This window comes from Phoxinus phoxinus, assembly GCF_949152265.1.
Source record: "Phoxinus phoxinus genome assembly, chromosome: 13".
Classification (NCBI taxonomy): Eukaryota; Metazoa; Chordata; class Actinopteri; order Cypriniformes; family Leuciscidae; genus Phoxinus; species Phoxinus phoxinus.
This window is the reverse complement of record NC_136888.1, coordinates 14,917,936-14,936,848: the sequence shown is the minus strand read 5'-3', so window position 1 is coordinate 14,936,848 and position 18,913 is coordinate 14,917,936. Positions and strand designations below refer to the sequence as shown.

The window sequence follows — 18,913 nt, the reverse complement described above, 5'->3', positions numbered from 1 at the left end:
GTTGATTTGACAAAAGAAAATAAAAGAAAAAAATAATTATGTACAGTGCAGTAAAATTCAGTTGCTTTGGATAAGTAAATTATGCAAAAATATTTTAACGCCAGGACTGGCCAATCAAAATCAAGTATTCTAGGAAGCATTGTAAATTATTGTAATATTAATTTTGCTATGATTTCTCTCATAACATAAAAGGTCCCAGCCTCAAAGATTATTTTAATTACAAATCAGATATTGAGGCGATAATAGATGTTAAATATGTGGGAAATGATTGCAAGCTCAGCATAATCCAACAAAGAAGAAAGATAAACCAGTAGTTATATTACTGTTAATGAATACTATGGGATAATTATTAATTCATGAGCATTTCCAACTCAAGTGTAGCAAACAGACGGTTTAAAAGTACATTAAAGCCCATGCAATTTTATAGATTCTATATTTATTATGATTAAATTCACATGAGTGTAATGAAAGAATGTAGATTTTCTTCTTTTTAGTGTATTCAAACATTTTTGGAGTTTGAAATGCCCAGTATTAATAAAAATGTATTAGGGTCATTGCTGAAGAAGAAAAAATAAATTTTGTATGCTGACCCCGTTTTATTTCCATGAGAACCTTTTATGTAAAAAATTCTGGACATAAGTTGTTTATGTTAGCCTTTGACAGACATCATAATTAAAGCCTTTGTAAAGTTAATAGTTTTGATAAAAAAATATTTGGCATAAGTGACTTCAATGCAGTGTCTCTCTACACAATACAAATAAAACAAGAGAAACATGCGCAATGTTTCATGTTTCAGCTTTATGAATGATCTTCATGGCCTTAGAAATCTGTTTCCAAGGTGATAAACATAAAAAAATAGTTAAGTACCAAAAGTTACATTTATAAGCAGATTTTTTTAAATATGGATGTGGAGTTTGTAACAATTAACTGAAGAAAAGCTCACATGTGCTCTTGTGTTTTGCCACATGTATGATTACTGATCTGACGTTTAATCTAAACTCGAGAAACATGTGACATGCTGCATTAAGAACTGCAAAGAACAAAAACTAAAACATCTGTTGTCATTAACCTTTAACCTAAAGGCGTAAAACACTTGCAATCTCTGTCAATACAAGAGAAAATAAGGACTGTTGTTAGCATTGCCAACACAAGGGCACATAAAATGTAATTGAAAAGTTTTCAAATCATTTATATTTCAATTATTGGCATATTGAACTCTTTTTTCAGCACAACCTTCATTTTCCTTTTGCGGGGGTTGCAAACAAATTGTGGCATTTGAAAATGGGTCACTCAAAAAACACACACACAAAAAAAAAACAAGATTAAATTGTTAAATTGTTAATTTATCATTAAATTAAATGTCTGCCTCGGTTCCTGAAAATTTGAAATGGTTCTTAGATTTGCTGGATGCTGAGAGTCTAAATTATAAGTTATCTTTAATGAGGCACTTCTGAATTGTTAATAATAATATTCGGGCTGCATATTCATGTGTCAGCGGGAGGTAAATTCACAAGTCAGATCTGCTGTTTTTCCTCCGACTTTTTCATTCCGTCGGGGAAAATGGCGAGGTCAAAGAAACGCGGGCTGGATGCTGGGCTGTCCTCGCTCGTCACAGAATCTGGGGCTGTTGATCAGGGCCAATAGTTATGCAACAACAAAGATTACTTTTAAGAGAGGTTAAAACTGAAGAGAGTTCCTCTGGACTTTAAATCATCTCTTGAGCCATATACGCCCTCGCTGACTTTCATTTGAAATCACAAATTGAAATCAACTTGAACATCTAGTTACAAGGATCTATCTATCTATATATCTATATATCTATATATCTATATATCTATCTATCTATCTATCTATCTATCTATCTATCTATCTATCTATCTATCTATCTATCTATCTATCTATCTATCTATCTATCTAGTTTGATTAGGAGGAAAATATTTTCAATTGAAGATGTCAATTTTCCTAGACCAAACATTACTTCTTAGGCCATTACTCTATATATTGAGTTATATATGCTGGTAAAAGCATTAGTTAGTGTATATTCAAAGACAAGGAATGTCATTAAACTTTTATTAATGTTTATCCAATCCGTATGTTTTAACGACTTCTTGTTGTTCATTTTCAAAGCATAAGGCCTACTAATGATTTTCTTTTTAAAAGTGAATGTGCTTCACTCATAATGTTGAGTTTAAATATACATTGAAAACCCATCAACAGTGTCTGTGTACTTGGAAGAACGGCATGAAGCGGAAGTATCTGGATAACTTGACATGTGTCTGACGTGTACTTCATGTCTGACAGCACGAGTTACATGAAGACTGCTCTCTTTTCACCCAATCAATGAAGACCTTGTAAAGAGCCCATAAAGCCTTTTCTTAATGTGGAGCGACAGCTTAAGTCTCGAAGCAATCTAATCCTCTATGACAGCTTCTGATTGGTATGTTCACTATAGTCGCTGTGCTGACTAGTTGTGACTGATAAAACCACTATGGCTGATAGATTTAAAAAACACTCGGTTTGACAGCAACGCTATTTAAAATGCTGCGAGGAAAGAGTCTTTCCTAGATTCCAATATATTCACACTGGGAGAGTTTCAACTTTCACTTCAACCTCACTTATGTGCCTTAACAATACATAAGCACAAGGGGAAAAGCCCTCAGTCACAGATGCGTCCTTGCTCTAGCCGAGTAAATAGCGTTTGGCCTGCTGATAGAGATTATAATACCAAACATGAAATTGTCTTACATAACACATTGTAGTTTCACTACAGATGATTTAGTGTCCATCCAGAGTGGAGCAGCTCTTGCATAAGCGGCTCTGACCTCATGAGATTTACCCATCAGCCCTCATTGCCGAAGCAAAGGTATCCCCTGGGATTAGCACTGGCGCTCTAACCCGCAGCGAGACACTTCCATTGCGTAGGCATTAAAACCCTGACAACACACACCAACCTCTGAAATCAGTTACATGATATTAGCGTCTGGGCGGAGGCGGGACCATGTACTTCCGGTGACGCCAAAGAAGTTAATTGTTCCTTGCGAGCAAAAGCTAAGAGTGGATGGCCTGGAAAGGGAAAAGTGTTTGGGAGAGAAGATACAACGCTTCTTGCATTTGTCAGAATAAGAACATTTTAGCAACAATATATTTTCAAATAAGTTGGATACATGGAAGTGAAATAAAAATTATTTTACCATAGTTGTGAGTGACAAAATAAATAAATATTAAGCAAATTATTACACTTTAAATGTAGAAAATCTGCCAACTGTATATACCAGTGGTTCTCAACCTTTTTGACTGGAAGGTCCCCCCATTGTGCAACAATTTTCGAAGGCCCATCCATATAAGGTAAGTGTCACATGTATGATCTGTTTTGCTTGATTTCTTGTCCCTGTGTTTTGCTTTGACCTAGTTTTCTTTGTGATCAGTTTTCCTGCCACTTGTTTGTTACTATGGTTACTAATTTGTCCTCACCTGTTCGATGTTCTGTTGATTACCATCCCTGTCTATTTAAGCCCTTAGTTTCTTCAGTCCTTTGTTTTGCGTTGGTATGGTAAGCTTGTGTGTACAAAGCGCCATTTGCGTTCATTTCCTCAAGTCTTTTTGATTATATATATATATACACAGCAAGTGTGTTTTATACACAGCAAGTGTGACAGTAAGATATTTTATCCAGTATTTCTGTTTTATTTATGACAAAGCTGCTTGTTTTTTTCCATTTTTTTTTCATTTAATTCAGCGAAAAGAGGCGGCGTGTTCCGGCGCAAACGTTCCCTGGTGCTATTTTGCGGTTTCAGAAAACAATTCCGCCACTGACCAGGAAAACCCTAGTCTAATGTCAGTGGAGCGTTATTCAGAGGCTATTTTAAGGGCGCATTCTTGGCCATAATGTAGCGTGTGCACAACGCGCATACACTTTGCTTCTCTCATCTACACAGAAGTGGCAGTTCCCATTTTTACAAACTACACATAATTGCAAGGAAAAATATTACCACACGAGGGAAATCATTGTGGTGTCCATGAAGATGTGAAAAAATAGGCATAAATCTAGCTTAAACATTTACCCAAATTATTCAGGCTAATTGTAGTAATGACGGATCAAACCTGTTTGATCAATAGTGGCAAGACACATAGGTATATAAGGACATCATGTAAGTTGCGTGCGCCTGGCAAATCCGCCATTATAATAGCAATCCGCTATGGAAGAAGCGCGCCTGCTTTTAAAGGGAATGTGAGATGACGCACTGATTGGTTTATTGCATGTTACGCCCAAACCACACCTATGAGTAATGAAGCTACTTCAGACCAACCCATTTTAGATTTTGCGGCGAGATCCGCCCACAAAGTTACTTGCGTATCGCGGTTGATACTCACGTTTCAGATCGTTAAAATGGGGCCCTCAGAGTCATTTTGGCATTAACCCATCAACTTTGTCGATGCGGTATATGAAAACAGTTTCGTCTATTGACATGAAATCCATAACTTTTTACCGGCATGGTCTACAGATGAAACCATTCGATTTTAGTCTTGAAGAAAATTTAGGTTTTTATAGAAAATCAAAATGGCAGACAGGAAGTCCTGCCGATTATGGCAAAATTGGTATGTTCTCGGCATGACCCAAAGAATCTATTAAGACCAGTTTCATTTCAATATGCTAATTTAATCAAAAGTTATTAGCATTTTTGGAAACTTTATTATAACTTTTGACCACAAGGTGGTGCTGCTCTGAAACATTTTGAGTACTGTCAGGGCATGGTGGCGAAGACACATACATAGTTTTGTAATGATGCACCAATGCGTTCGTAAAAATAAAGCATTTTACTACAAAATTAAAAATGGCCGATATGGGAAAATTGACGTGAAAATAAACGTGAGTGCAGCTTTGGACAGTTGGTGGCGCTAGAGGGCGAGTTAGAGACTCCAAATTTGCTATGATGGCAGCTCAGACTGTCCTCTGAGTGTGCCAAATTTCATAACTTGCCTGCAAGCAGTTCTATGGGCTGCCATAGACTCGAGAGCGAAAAAAGAAGAAATGGAAGAATAATAATAAGAACGCCAACGGATTCAATAGGTGCCTACGCATCTTCGGTACTTGGCCCCTAATATTTACTGAAAGGGGGAAAAATTAAAAAATAAATGTCTACTTGATTTTATCTATTTTTTATATAAATATCTATTTAATAATATATTTTTCAATATTTTATTTTTTAATTATTAGTATTAAAGTCGACATGAAACCGAAGTTACGATAGTCTTTTCTTCTCTATTGTGACGTATGTCCGAGTGAAACGGCTTTTGCTGTGATCTCATGTGAGTGACAGGTTGTCCCGCCCTTGCGCCAAAAAATACGTCATCAGAGAAGAGAAGTGGCTGCCAGAAGGATAAATACTGGAATATCCCATAAAAAAAATAGGAACTGGCCATTTTGATTTCATGCTGACTTTAATTGTGTTAATAATAACATATTAATAATATATATTATTTTAAGTCATCCTGCAGCCCCCTTGGAAGTTTGCTGAGGCCCCCTAGTGGGTCCCGACCCCTTAATTGAGAACCACTGATGTACGCAACACCAACAATCATTTGCTTCTTTAACTTAAAGTTTCTGATACACTTTACAACTTCAAGTAAATAAACAAAAAAATTCAAAAGATTAAATCAGATCAAAAATCATCTGTAGGGGTAATAAAAATAAATAATTATGAATCAAAATAGGAAAGTCATTTTTAATTTTAAGCCATTAAATAAGCCAGTTAAAACATGGATGGCTAAGTTAGACGTGCAAGATATTTAATGCACAAAACAGTCTGTATTTTCATTTTGGATGGCTGAAGAGCAGTAAGTGGCCCTAAAGAAGTTTCTGACAAACATAAATTACAATTTTAAGTTAATAAAGTAAAATATTTATGAAACTGAACAGCCATTTAACCATGAACAAATGACAAAGTAAAAAACATCAGCAGGGGCAGTGATAAATATAAATAATTCTGAATTAAAAGGGGGAAATTCTGTTTTAATTGAGCAATTAAATTTCTTTCTTCTTTTATAGTGCATTTAGAAGTTAAATGACATGTTTGTGCCCTACTGTATGCAATAAATATCTTGCTTTAGTGACTTTGGAAATGGCTTTTACCATGTATTTTGTGGGAAACTGTAGCCTAATTTATTTATTTTTTCAGTAAAAAAATATTATTGAAAAGAAAAATCTTTGTGAACAGTAAAAAGTAAAACATGGATGGCTAAGTTAGACGTGCAAGATATTTAACGCACAAATCAGTCTGTATTGCCCTTTTGGATTGCTGAAGAGCAGTAAGTGGCCCTGAAAAAGACTCGGAGCTCAAGTAAAGTCTGTGTGAATCCTTCACACTCGAGTCATTGTAACAGGCTGGACGGCTTTCAATGCTCTTCAATGAGGATGCACCTGAGTCCCGTTTGGCACGGTCTGTCTGCTCCACCTCCTCTGGCTCAGAAGCTTCCGACTCCTCTGCACTTTCAAGCGCACGTCAAACACCTCCTCTATGGCTTTCTTGAAACAGTGGAAATTGTAGTCGATAAGTCCTGTGTGAGCAAAGAGAAGTGTAACTAGCCTGCGGTAGGAAGTCGTTCGACCCAATCCCAAATTAGACCACTGCATAAATGCACTTTGAATTAAGACTGTGACACACATAACAAGAGATGTCATTTAGCTTTGATCCAGAGAATGACGAAAAAATCTACATTAAACATTTACTAACACCTACATGCAGCTGTGCTATGAAAGTTAGTGTAAAATATTCAGTAATACTTAATGGGTGCTAACTGGCTTTATGTACTCACAAATTATGAAATATTCAGTTTAACCAAAGACTTAAGATATACAGTACAAAGATGGTGCACTCATTACTATTGCTACATTCAAATTCAGAGGCTGCATCCTTCATAAGACGCATTTGAAGGCCGATTGCGTCACCGCTACACGATGAAGGCTGACCCAATTCGAAGGCTCCCTCAAATGCGGCCTCAAAATACGTCCTTCGTTTCCCGTGAAATGAAGGATACAACTAATGGATCCTTTTCGGCCTTGCCTACCCCATAATTTATTGCACGCCAGTGACGACAGGATTTTTTTAGAGAAATCGTCGAATTATACTTTTAAATGCAATTATTCGGTTTTAACTTATAAAAAAAATAATAAAAATACACTTTAAAGCGGTTCAAATGTTGACATATCTTACTAAGATGCGATTATCTAGTTTATACTCTTTATTATATACAGAAATGGACAATGGTGAATATATTTAGACAGTTTGTGAACCCTGTTTTGTTTTCAGACAATTTAGTATAACTTTCAAAAAAGCTGGGCAGCTGTCACAGTTGTTGGCGACAAGAATAGCCCTCCGTAGGCTAGACCGGCCATTTAACAACGCTCAGTCCGACCTTCGCGGCCTTCGAAGGATGCAGATTTTGAATTGGCACCTATGAATGGGAGAAAGTGCAATGTGCAATTTGGTGGACTAAGTCCCACCGTCTAAATGAAAGGGCATTGCGTCACTGACTGTTTCTATAGCAAAAAGGGATTTTAAAGGCAGCTGCATTGTTCTGAGACGCAAGCTTATGATTGCACATGCAGAATGCAGATTTTTTTCATGATTTCAGCATTTAGAAAACAAAATTATGAGACCGTTGTTGTCAGATTTCATTGGTGATTTCAAATATGAAATTTAATCTTAAGCTTGGTGAACAGATTTGGTGAATTTTAAGTTTCCCCTTTTAAAGAGATAGCTGTACTTGCATGACTGAAAAAGCTGACCGAGAGGCGTTTCAAAGATGGCCGAAAAGTGAAATGACTTGCCTTAAAGGAACTTTAATTTGAACAGAAAAATTTACCAGTTCCCCACATTTCTTCTTCATATATATAAATGAATATACAGTGATATATATATGTATGTATACACACACACATACATTTAAAATGCATCAAACATCAAATTCATCTAGATTAAATGATTTGACAGCGCTAATAATCATATAAATTAATATTTTGGTACTATCGCATACCATTTTATAATGTACTACAATACATTGAGGTGCAAATAGTATCTGCCACTATATGTATAGTATAAAATCGAACTATGGTACCATTTACACTTAATGCAAAGAAAATACTGCTGTATTCACTTGGTGTAAAATAGCCTCTGGAAAAAAATTTATCAGTTCAGTTAAAGATCTATTAGCGCGAATAAATAATTATAATGTATATATTACTATGTATGACTGTCTTTAAATGCTAAGTTATGTCATCAAAGTCAGTGCTGTAGGTTTCCTCTGAACAAATCCACGCCTATATAATATGCCTTGTTTTCCCCACTGACTAATATGATTTCTCATGATACTCTACCTAACCCTAGTATTTCCTAGCATGAATATTTCAAACTTCATTAGCCTCCCAAGGATTCCATTCCACTAATTATCCCATTCTCTCATGCGAGTGCAGCTTACACCTGCAGCTTTTTTATGACTGATTTAAGACAAATGTACTGTAGCTGTAATTGCTAAAAACAGCTTTTAGTAAAAGCTGATCTATATGTCATTCCTGTTGTCCCAGTTTAATCTCTGTTTGTTCTGCATGAGGGAATTGTTAAAAAAAGATATGGCCCATGCTAATTTTTCTATCAGCTGTTTTTTGATCACACTTAAAGGAATAGTTTTAGATTTTCTCCCTCGAGTTGTTCAAAACCTGTAGCCTATGAGTTCCTTCCTTTTGTTGAACACAAAAGAAGATATTTGAAAGAATGTTGGTAATCAAACAGTTTGATTTCAAACAGTTTAGTATTTTTTTCCTGCTATATGATAGTCAATGGCTACCATCAACTGTTTGATTACCAACATTCTTCACAATATCTTTTTTATGTTCAACAGAAGAAAGAAACTCATGCAGGTCCTATCCCTTTAAAGGATGGATTTTGGTGGAGCAGTAAAAATAATAGCTATTGATAACTGGAGACAGGGGCTTGTTGTCACTTTTCACTCCAGTGAGTATTAGCCAGTTTGTGCTTGGCTACATAAAATCTACATAAAATCACATTTCTAGTCTACCATCATTGCTAAGGAAAGAAAATACTCAGTTCAATTAAACGCATCTTAACTGCTATTGGAGAATGCCACTACATGTGGCAACTCGTCACAATGGGAATCAACTGTTTATTGACAATTATTTGAAAAGAAGTCTTTAAAAGTTAAAAAGGATCATTTTAAATTAATACTTTTACTCAGCATGGATGCTTTAAATTGATCAAATGTGACAGTTATAACAGACATTTATAATGTTACAAAATGTTTCTTGAGCACCAAATCAGCACATTTGAATTAATTCTGACAGATCATGTGACACTGAAGACTCAGATGGGATAATGGCTACTGAAAATTCAGCTTTGCTGAATTACATGAATACATGGCCAATTACATGAATAAATTACATAAAATATACTAAAATAGAAAACTTGTAATGGTATTACATAAAATACTTCTTTAAAAAAAAACATAAAAAATCTTACACACCCTAAACTTTTGAACAGTAGTGTATATGATGATCAGACCTTAATACTTAATATAAAGCCACACACACACACACAAAAAAAATGCTAAAGAAAACAACCATTTTTATCATTGGACTCAAAATCTCAATGTTACTGAGACGCTAAGTAGCCCTTGAGACTATTTCTCCATGTGACAACTAGCCCTGGTCTCCCCTAAATGGAAAAAAGGCAACACATTTAAACAATAATATTACACCAAACATATTTCCTTGTCCAGAAAGCTCACCTTTCCTCTCAAAACTCTCTTCCCTGAGGAAACACACCAGGGCAAGGAACTTGGTGACCTCTTTTAGGTACATGACCGTAGTATTGTTCAAGTGGATTATGGCCATGGATTCTTTATCATATGGAGTTCCTGCCTCATCTCCAGTCAATCTGTATATAAATATATATAAAAAGAACAAGTAAAAAAATTAAATAAATCACAACCCGAAAACAAAACAACCTCTCATCATGTCTTCCTTGTGTTCAGCAGTTCCAGAGACATTAAACGTGTTTTTGTTTTTTTTGCACTTGTCCTTCAATAATGAGTCTGTAATGAACATGTCCCGGACAGGCGGCTTCCTTTCCTAATTTAGCTAAAGAACAGACTACAGTTGAATTTTTTTTTTTTAAATTGTATCTGTGTGGAACAGATGTTGATTCAAATCGTAATTATCAAAATGAACAGATGCCCTGTCATAATCCCCTGCTTTTATAACCAAACAAATTTATGCTATTATGCATGGATATTACAAATATAGAAATATTTTCACACAAAAAAGAAAGCACAGAAAAGATGATGAACAAATTGAGTCGACATAATAAAGCGTGTAATTTGAAGCTTCCTGATACTGAGAGCACGGATCAATGGGAACATGATGAATGGGGGGGAAAAAATAAGTAGCTTATTAATTTCAATGAGCAATAAACAAGCCGGCTTGCGGAAATTAATTCCACAGCAGCTCGGCTAATGTACAAATATAAATAAAAGTTTGTATTATACAAATTAGCCCACAAGCAGGCATGCAAAAATGGGCCGAACTGAATATAACCATTTTGTGGCTTAAACTCCATGCCTCTCAGTTACCGACTAAGGCTAAAATTCGCAGGGTTAACAGTACTGTCTGTTCCCCAATTCATGGGATAGTGCTGAGGTGGCCCATCTGCTCTTGCAAGCCACTGCGAACCGACAGCTGTGCGGCCCCCGGGTCAGGCCTGCGTTCCTGTACCTACTCAGGCCGCGGTGTCCCGTCAAATTACAGGACAAATGGGGTCAATGGTGCTGGAGGTGCAACTCTCTGCCCTTCCAATGTTTACATATCCCAGAGTTATATCCTGCTAATCCACAAAAGATTTAATCACAGCCAGCAATGGCTATAGGGAAACAAAGTTGTTGCATGTAGAATGTTTGTGTGTATTTTTAGATTTAAAAAAATTATAATTATAGTGAGGGAAGGTGCAAGGCTTGCCATGCTGCGTCATGTCTATGGGATAAGAACGTGTTACATAGCATATTGTGACTGTGGAGGGAACTGTATGGGATTGAGATGGTGGTGTCACTCACCCATAGATGCACGAGATGTCGATAACCACATCTATCATGTCACAACACAACTCGTAGGTCTGCATGTCCACCGGGCTGCTGTCGGTTGCTATGTAAATCTTACTAACCACATCAAAGAGAAAAGCCTTTTCAATCCCTGAATTCTGCAATGAGAGGTTAGGGGTCAGCAGTTATTCTTAAGAAGAAATGCAGCATAACAGGACATCATATCTTAGAACACTTTGAAGTGGAAATGAATTACGCAACCAAGTAATCAACTGCATTGCAAGTACTGTTAGAAAAAGCATCTAATTCTATAAAAGCTGTTGGAAGACTAGAAATCCTCTTCCCAAGATAAAATGCGACTTTCGTGACTGTTTTTTTTAAGTTTGTAAAAGCATCACAAGTAGGTTTTAAATTGCAGTTAAATACTTTAAATAAATTAAAAATAAAATATTGATATAATATTTTAAATAACTACATCGTTCACATCATTCAAAAGTAAAATCTTTTATGCTCAACGAGGCTGCATTTACTTGAGCACAAATACAGCAAACCTGTAATATTGCAAAACATTATTATAATTTAGCTGAATTTTAGTCTTCAGTCACATGATGCTTCAGAAATCATTCTAATATGTTGATTTGGTGCTAGAAAATATTTATTATTATTAACAATGTTGAAAACTTTCTTCGTTTTTTTTCTTTCAGGATTATTTAATGAATAGAAAGTTGGAAAAAAAACAGCATTTATTTAATATAGAAAACATTTGGAAAAATTATAAAATGTCTTTACTGTCACTTTTCAAATAAATGCAATGCATCCTTGATGAATACAAGTATTAACTTCTGTAAAAAAAAAAAATCTTACTGACCCAAACTTTTGGACAACAATCTATGTAAATAATTGTATTTAAATATATTCAGTGTATAGGGACAGAGATCAAGGACACGAATCTATCAAAACAGACGATGCATACAAAACAGATTAATATCACAATGCATTGGCAGATGGTTAAGAGATTTCAATCTCCATAATGTCAAATCTATAAATTGTTCAGCTTTCATACTTGTATAGCACAGTCTTTTTACCATGTCAATTTACCCTCTGCTGCCACCAGCTGGCGAACTGCTCAAGTATTTATGATTCTGCTAAATGTAATTGCTTTTCTGATCAACATAAAAATAAAACACGAGCACAATGAAATTATATTACGTTTGAGAGAGATCATAATAAATAATAATGGGTTTTGTAATAATCATGTTGAATATTTTTTCCATTATACTTATCTTCAAGGGGCAAATCACAGAGCAGTGCAAATGTACCCATGCTAATGGATGAATGTGACCATATATAATGCGCAACAGATAGCAAATTATGCTTTCTGGTTATGCGTCTATACTTGAAAATGATAAGCAAAAAACATCAAATACATAATTTCTTTTGACATGTTCTTGCATGATACTGAAACCACTTTGCAAGTTATAATTAGTGTATCGCTCTTTTAATTCTAAATAAGACGTTCAAATGCATCATTATTTTACAACCAATGACGTCATAATTGGTCAATACTTGCTACCTCAGTTCATGCACACAATATATATATATATATATATATATATATATATATATATATATATATATATATATATATATATATATATATATTAATTACTAAAAATTTCTAAGGTCTTAATGATAATAACAGTCATTGAGAAAGAACATAATTAATTCAACACTAAGTACAAAAAATAGATTCATCAATGATAAGATTTATCAATGCTGAAAATAAGTGAAACCAAGATACTAGTGAGGTAGGCCACACAAATAACTAAAAGATGTTCAGCTACTCACAGATATGAAAATGTTAAGCAGATTCTCAAGGGTGGGGAGTTGAGGGATGAGTTTCTGCACAACTTTACTGAAAGCCTCAAAGATTGAATGATCATAGATGCTCGTCAAGTAGAAACTGAAAGAAATAATACATTTCACATCACAATTCCAACATCTAAAGATATGTTTAAAACTGCCACATAATATCTGAGCAGTTATAATACAAACCTTAAGTGTATTCTTTCTAAACCGGCATCGGCTAGATCATCATTGGCTCGTTTGTGTATGTCCCTCTGTTTCTCAATCTTGTGGTCATCTGACAGACCATCCACCTTGTGGATGAACACCTCAAAGTTGATATCTGGATTGACCTTGTAGGCTCTTGTCACGGTGAGGTGAAGTCTACTCAGTGCCTCCACATAATCGTCCTGTGCAGGAAGACATTATAGTGTGTTTTACAGACAGACAGAAAGACAGACAGATAGGGACAGATAGATAGACAGACAGACAGATAGAAAGAGAAAGACAGACAGACAGGGATGGATATATAGACAGGCAGACAGATAGAAAGAGAAAGACAGAGATAGATAGATAGATAGATAGATAGATAGATAGATAGATAGATAGATAGATAGATAGACAGACAGACAGATAGATGGATGGATGGATGGGGACAGATAGAAAGAGAAAGACAGACAGATAGGCAGACAGATAGAAAGCGAGACAGACAGACAGACAGATAGGGACCGATAGATAGACAGACGGACAGACAGACAGACAGACAGACAGACAGACAGACAGATAGATAGATAGATAGATAGATAGATAGATAGATAGATAGATAGATAGATAGATAGATAGATAGATAGATAGACAGACAGACAGATAGATAGATGGATGGATGGGGACAGATAGAAAGAGAAAGACAGACAGATAGGCAGACAGATAGAAAGCGAGACAGACAGACAGACAGATAGGGACAGATAGATAGACAGACAGACAGATAGAAAGAGAAAGACAGACAGACAGGGATGGATATATAGACAGGCAGACAGATAGAAAGAGAAAGACAGAGATAGATAGATAGATAGATAGATAGATAGATAGATAGATAGATAGATAGACAGACAGACAGACAGACAGACAGACAGACAGATAGATAGATAGATGGATGGATGGGGACAGATAGAAAGCGAGACAGACAGACAGACAGATAGGGACCGATAGATAGACAGACGGACAGACAGACAGACAGACAGACAGACAGATAGATAGATAGATAGATAGATAGATAGATAGATAGATAGATAGATAGATAGATAGATAGATAGATAGACAGACAGACAGACAGACAGACAGATAGATAGATGGATGGATGGGGACAGATAGAAAGAGAAAGACAGACAGATAGGCAGACAGATAGAAAGCGATACAGACAGACAGACAGATAGGGACTGATAGATAGACAGACAGACAGATGGAAAGAGAGACAGACAGACAGGGACAGATAGATAGACAGACAGACAGACAGACAGATAGAAAGAGAAAGACAGACAGACAGATAGTGACAGATAGATAGATAGATAGATAGATAGATAGATAGATAGATAGATAGATAGACAGACAGACAGATAGAAGGAGAAAGACAGACAGACAGACAGACAGACAGACAGACAGACAGATAGTGACAGATAGATAGACAGACGATAGAAAGAGAAAGACAGACAGACAGGGATGGATATATAGGCAGACAAAGAGAAAGACAGATAGATAGATAGATAGATAGATAGATAGATAGATAGATAGATAGATAGATAGAGAGATAGACAGCCAGACAGACAGACAGATAGATGGATGGGGACAGATAGAAAGAGAAAGACAGGCAGCGAGACAGACAGACAGACAGATAGGGACTGATAGATAGACAGACAGATGGATAGGGATGGATAGATAGATAGACAGACAGACAGATAGAAAGAGAAAGACAGGCAGATAGATAGGGACTGACAGTCAGAAAGATAGACCGATAGATAGGGACAGACAGACAGACAGACAGACAGAAAGATAGACAGACAGACAGACAGACAGACAGACAGACAGACAGACAGACAGACAGACAGATAGATAGATAGATAGATAGATAGATAGATAGATAGATAGATATTTCACCTGAGAGTCTATGACAAAGATGAGAGCCCCTGTGCCACGAAATATCATCTCATAGTCGAATGTGGGGTCGAAGAAATCTATCTGACCAGGAAAGTCCCAGATTTGGAAGCTGACAAAGGAACTGTTGGAAACATCCTCTCTGCAAATCTTATTGGTGCTCTCCAGAAAGAGAGTCTCGTTGGGTGACATCTTGTGGAATACAACTTTCTGAATGGAAGACTTGCCACTTCGCCTCAGGCCCATGAGCAGGATCCGCGGTTTCACCTCACTGCTGAACGGATCACTGAACCCCAGCACTGAACAACAGCCAAACACAGGAACACAGCATCATAAACACGCAGGCTAGTTTTGGTTAATGGTAAACCAAAGGCAGAATTCAAACAACTGAACTGAGCCAAAATGAACTGCTAGTGACAGCTATACTACAACTATTGTTCAAAGTTTGGGGTCAGTAAGATTTATTCTAATATCTTTATTTAGCAAGGATGCATGAAAATGACCAAAAGTGACAGTAAAGCCTTTTACGTTGTTACATAAGATTTCTATTGTTAAATGCATTTTACGTTTGTTTACTAATTTATGTTGTCACTAAAGTATGCATAGTACTATAGTATTGTCGGTTTTGTTCTGTAATGCTATATATATGTCCCTTTTTTTACACAGTTCTGATAGGAATAAGAGTGACAACCTTACATTTCCAGGAAATGTGAGTGAGTTGGGTTTTGGGTATATATTCGCCCTCATGTTGTTCAAAACCTGTACAAGTTTCTTTCTTCTGGTGAACACAACGGAAGATATTTCAAATAAAGTTGGTAATCAAACAGTTAACGTAATCCATTGACTTCCATAGTAGGAAAAAAAATACTATGCAAGTCAATGGGGACCATAAACTATCTTGTTGTTACCAATATTCTTTAAAATATCTTCTTTTGTGTTCGTTTCATTTTTTTGGGTGAACTATCCCTTTAACAGCTAAAAGTCTGTCATGTCACTGATGTCGCCTATAGCATGAGATTTTGCTGTCAATCACTAATATTAGGGTAATCTGTGTTTATAGAGAGACACATCTATAACCAAATATTTGAAGAATGACAACAGCTGGAGTGTATTGAATTACTCAAAAAATTACATCTTCAAAAAAACTACACAAAGCCTTGATATTTACTACCAAGTCTGAGATTATCTTGTCACTATGGTTACCGGCATCACTCAAGGCTATCTTTAGTCAGAGTAAAGATTGACATTGGTTATGTGTACTGTAGCCAATACAGAAAGTATTTGATTGAAAGTCATGTATTCAAAATGATAATAACTAGTCCAAAATGAAAGTACACCTAAAAAAGAGCTGCAAGTGAGGATAACAAAAATGATGGCTAAACATGTTTTTTTTGTCTGTAGGTAGCCGAAACCATGAAACATCTTGACACAAAACATCTTAAAGATTAAAGGCGGCATTAGAATAATTGTCATATTTATTTAATTTCAAAACAGTATCATTCTGCATCATTGCACAATACTTTAACATCTAAAAGAGGCCTGAACGTTGCCACAAACTGCCGTTAATAACATCTGCTGGGGACAAGTTCCTACAATCTCAATTAGGCATGTATAGCTAAGAAGTGAAAAGAGAAATGGCATACTAATCCCATCAGTTTAAATCATATCAGCAGGATGACTGGTAGAGGCCATGAGTGTAGAGTTGTGGGCACAGCCTACACTGGCATTCCACTCCTTCATATCACATGCTGCAGATGATTTGATGACTGTGACCTTGCTAGCTCTCAGCTGAGGAATGTCAACTGCATTTGGTGAGACTGAGGGACACTTCTAGTCTCAAAATACAGCCTGCAGTGTTTATCGAAGTGTTTAACAGGGGCACCACATAGTGAGGAGGAGTAGCAGTGTGTTGGTGTTTGTTAAACGGGTAAACAACTAATTTGGAGATCGGAGACAGTGGTTTTCCCGCAGAATTGGGCCACTTTCACACTGTTTTCACGGGTTGAAGCGAGCTAGTTTTGGCTGTGATTCCTTGTTTTGAATAGCAATCGGGCTGGTTTTGTTATGCAGACCTGGCAACCCTGATCGAAGATAGCGCTGCGCCAAAACAGAAACAGGAGCACAGAAACTAGCTGCCCTGTGACTTTTATTGTTAATAAATTAACTTTTCTACTAAATCTCTACGTTATATTACGCAGCAAGGAGGTTGTAGAGTCGCTGTTTTTGAAGTAATTAAACTCACAGCTTCATAGCTGACGCTGCACAGACGCAGGGAATTCACACCCACACGCATCTCTCTCTCTCTTCATAGGCTAATTCATTCAAATAAACATAACCTTACCACACTACTTTATCTCTGTGTCTGATTTAAAGCAGGCAGAATGTTAGATCTAATGAGTGATAGCTGATGTAAATAACAGTGACCGCAATTTTAGCCCTTTCATTTAAATACCAATGACCGCTTTAACTTAACAATGCTGGTAAATTACCATGGTATAAACAGAATCATCCAGTTTGTTGCTGCTTTCAAACCCATATCACTGTTTGAAGTAGGCTAGCAAAAAAATGTTTTAATTAAACTGGTGGGCAGTGGTGGCTAATGCCAAATCACCTGTTTTAATGTAGTAATACAGCCCCCTTTTTAATAAATCTCTTATGAACATTTACCAAAACACAGTTCCCATCAAAACACCTTACAGTAGTAACGTTACTTAAAACCATAATACAATTTAATCTCAAATGGTGTACGAAGCTTGCAGAATATATATATATATATATATATATATATATATATATATATATATATATATATATTTAAATAATCAAGTTACCACAGCTTAGCCTATTAATAAATCCCTCATAAATATTTACCAAACTAGTTTCCAATAAAACACTAGTTGTTGAAACTATTGTTAGTAGGCCTACTTTTAAAATATAATACATTTAAATATAATCTCAAACATTGTAAGAACCTTACAGAATATTTAATTGAGAATTTCTTATTTATTTATTACATTTTGTGGCTAATAACATCAAGTAACCACAGTTCTGTGACTTGTAAGTTACAAACTAACTGTTGTATTTTAGAGGGAATTACTGTTACCATCTTTTGTAATGGAATTACACTTTGCGCCCGTTTAGAAACATGTAAAATATAGATGAGCCCTTATTTATGAGTGCAAAATTAAATCTATCCCCTAACCTCCTTCATCACAGCCGCAGTCTCCGTCCCCGTCAGTGAATGTGTCGAAATCATCATCGTCGTAATATTCGAACGACAGCGCTTCGTTTTCTCCGTCCACTTCATTGTAGTTCCTTTCGCTTGTCATTCTCTGAGTTTGAGAAATTTAATCTGAGGAGGCGGCCAAACTTTTCCACATTGTCACCTGATATGGCCAAGCCATGGTGAACTTTCACCTCCCCCCCTCTCTCTCTCTCTCACACACACACACACACACACACACACACCAGCCCGCCTGCGTGAGGAATCACAGCACATTGTGACTATTCATCACCGTCATCTCAGAATGAAGCAAGAGTTGCAGTGCAGAAGAACTTTGTGAGAGAAGAGTGAGAGGACAGACGACTCCCTTCCCCAAACAAACAGGCCATGCATGGACTCCAACGATGACTGTCTTTCACTGTGGATCTCGGGAGATGTAGTTTTCCTCCCTCCACACCATAGACTGTAAAAACTCCACACTTGTTTAGTAAACTTCGCCTATAATAGTTTATTTTTCTCGTTTATTGTTGTTATTTTATTATATTACACATGAATGCTAAAGTAAGTGTACAACAAATGGCAAAAAACAAACAA

General features: G+C 36.2%; 1 protein-coding gene across 1 annotated transcript; it reads right to left on the bottom strand.

Annotated features, from left to right (window-relative positions):
- Positions 1 to 4: 4 nt before the first annotated feature.
- rragd (ras-related GTP binding D) lies at positions 5 to 18,774 on the bottom strand. The gene is made up of 7 exons (XM_079631983.1): positions 18,299 to 18,774; positions 15,100 to 15,395; positions 13,159 to 13,358; positions 12,952 to 13,066; positions 11,119 to 11,261; positions 9,799 to 9,947; positions 5 to 6,555 (listed from the first exon to the last, which is right to left on the bottom strand). Exons 1-7 carry the CDS (start codon positions 18,423 to 18,425, stop codon positions 6,404 to 6,406), a joined length of 1,182 nt encoding a protein of 393 aa, XP_079488109.1. The 5' UTR covers positions 18,426 to 18,774; the 3' UTR covers positions 5 to 6,403.
- Between the last annotated feature and the right edge of the window lie 139 nt (positions 18,775 to 18,913).

Coding starts and splice junctions, on each gene's coding strand:
- rragd (XM_079631983.1), bottom strand. CDS start 18,425: ATGACAAGCGAAAGGAACTACAATGAAGTGGACGGAGAAAACGAAGCG. Junction 13,067..13,158: donor TTAGAAAGAATACACTTAAG/GTTTGTATTATA, acceptor TATTTCTTTCAG/TTTCTACTTGACGAGCATCT. Junction 9,948..11,118: donor GACATCTCGTGCATCTATGG/GTGAGTGACACC, acceptor ATTTATATACAG/ATTGACTGGAGATGAGGCAG.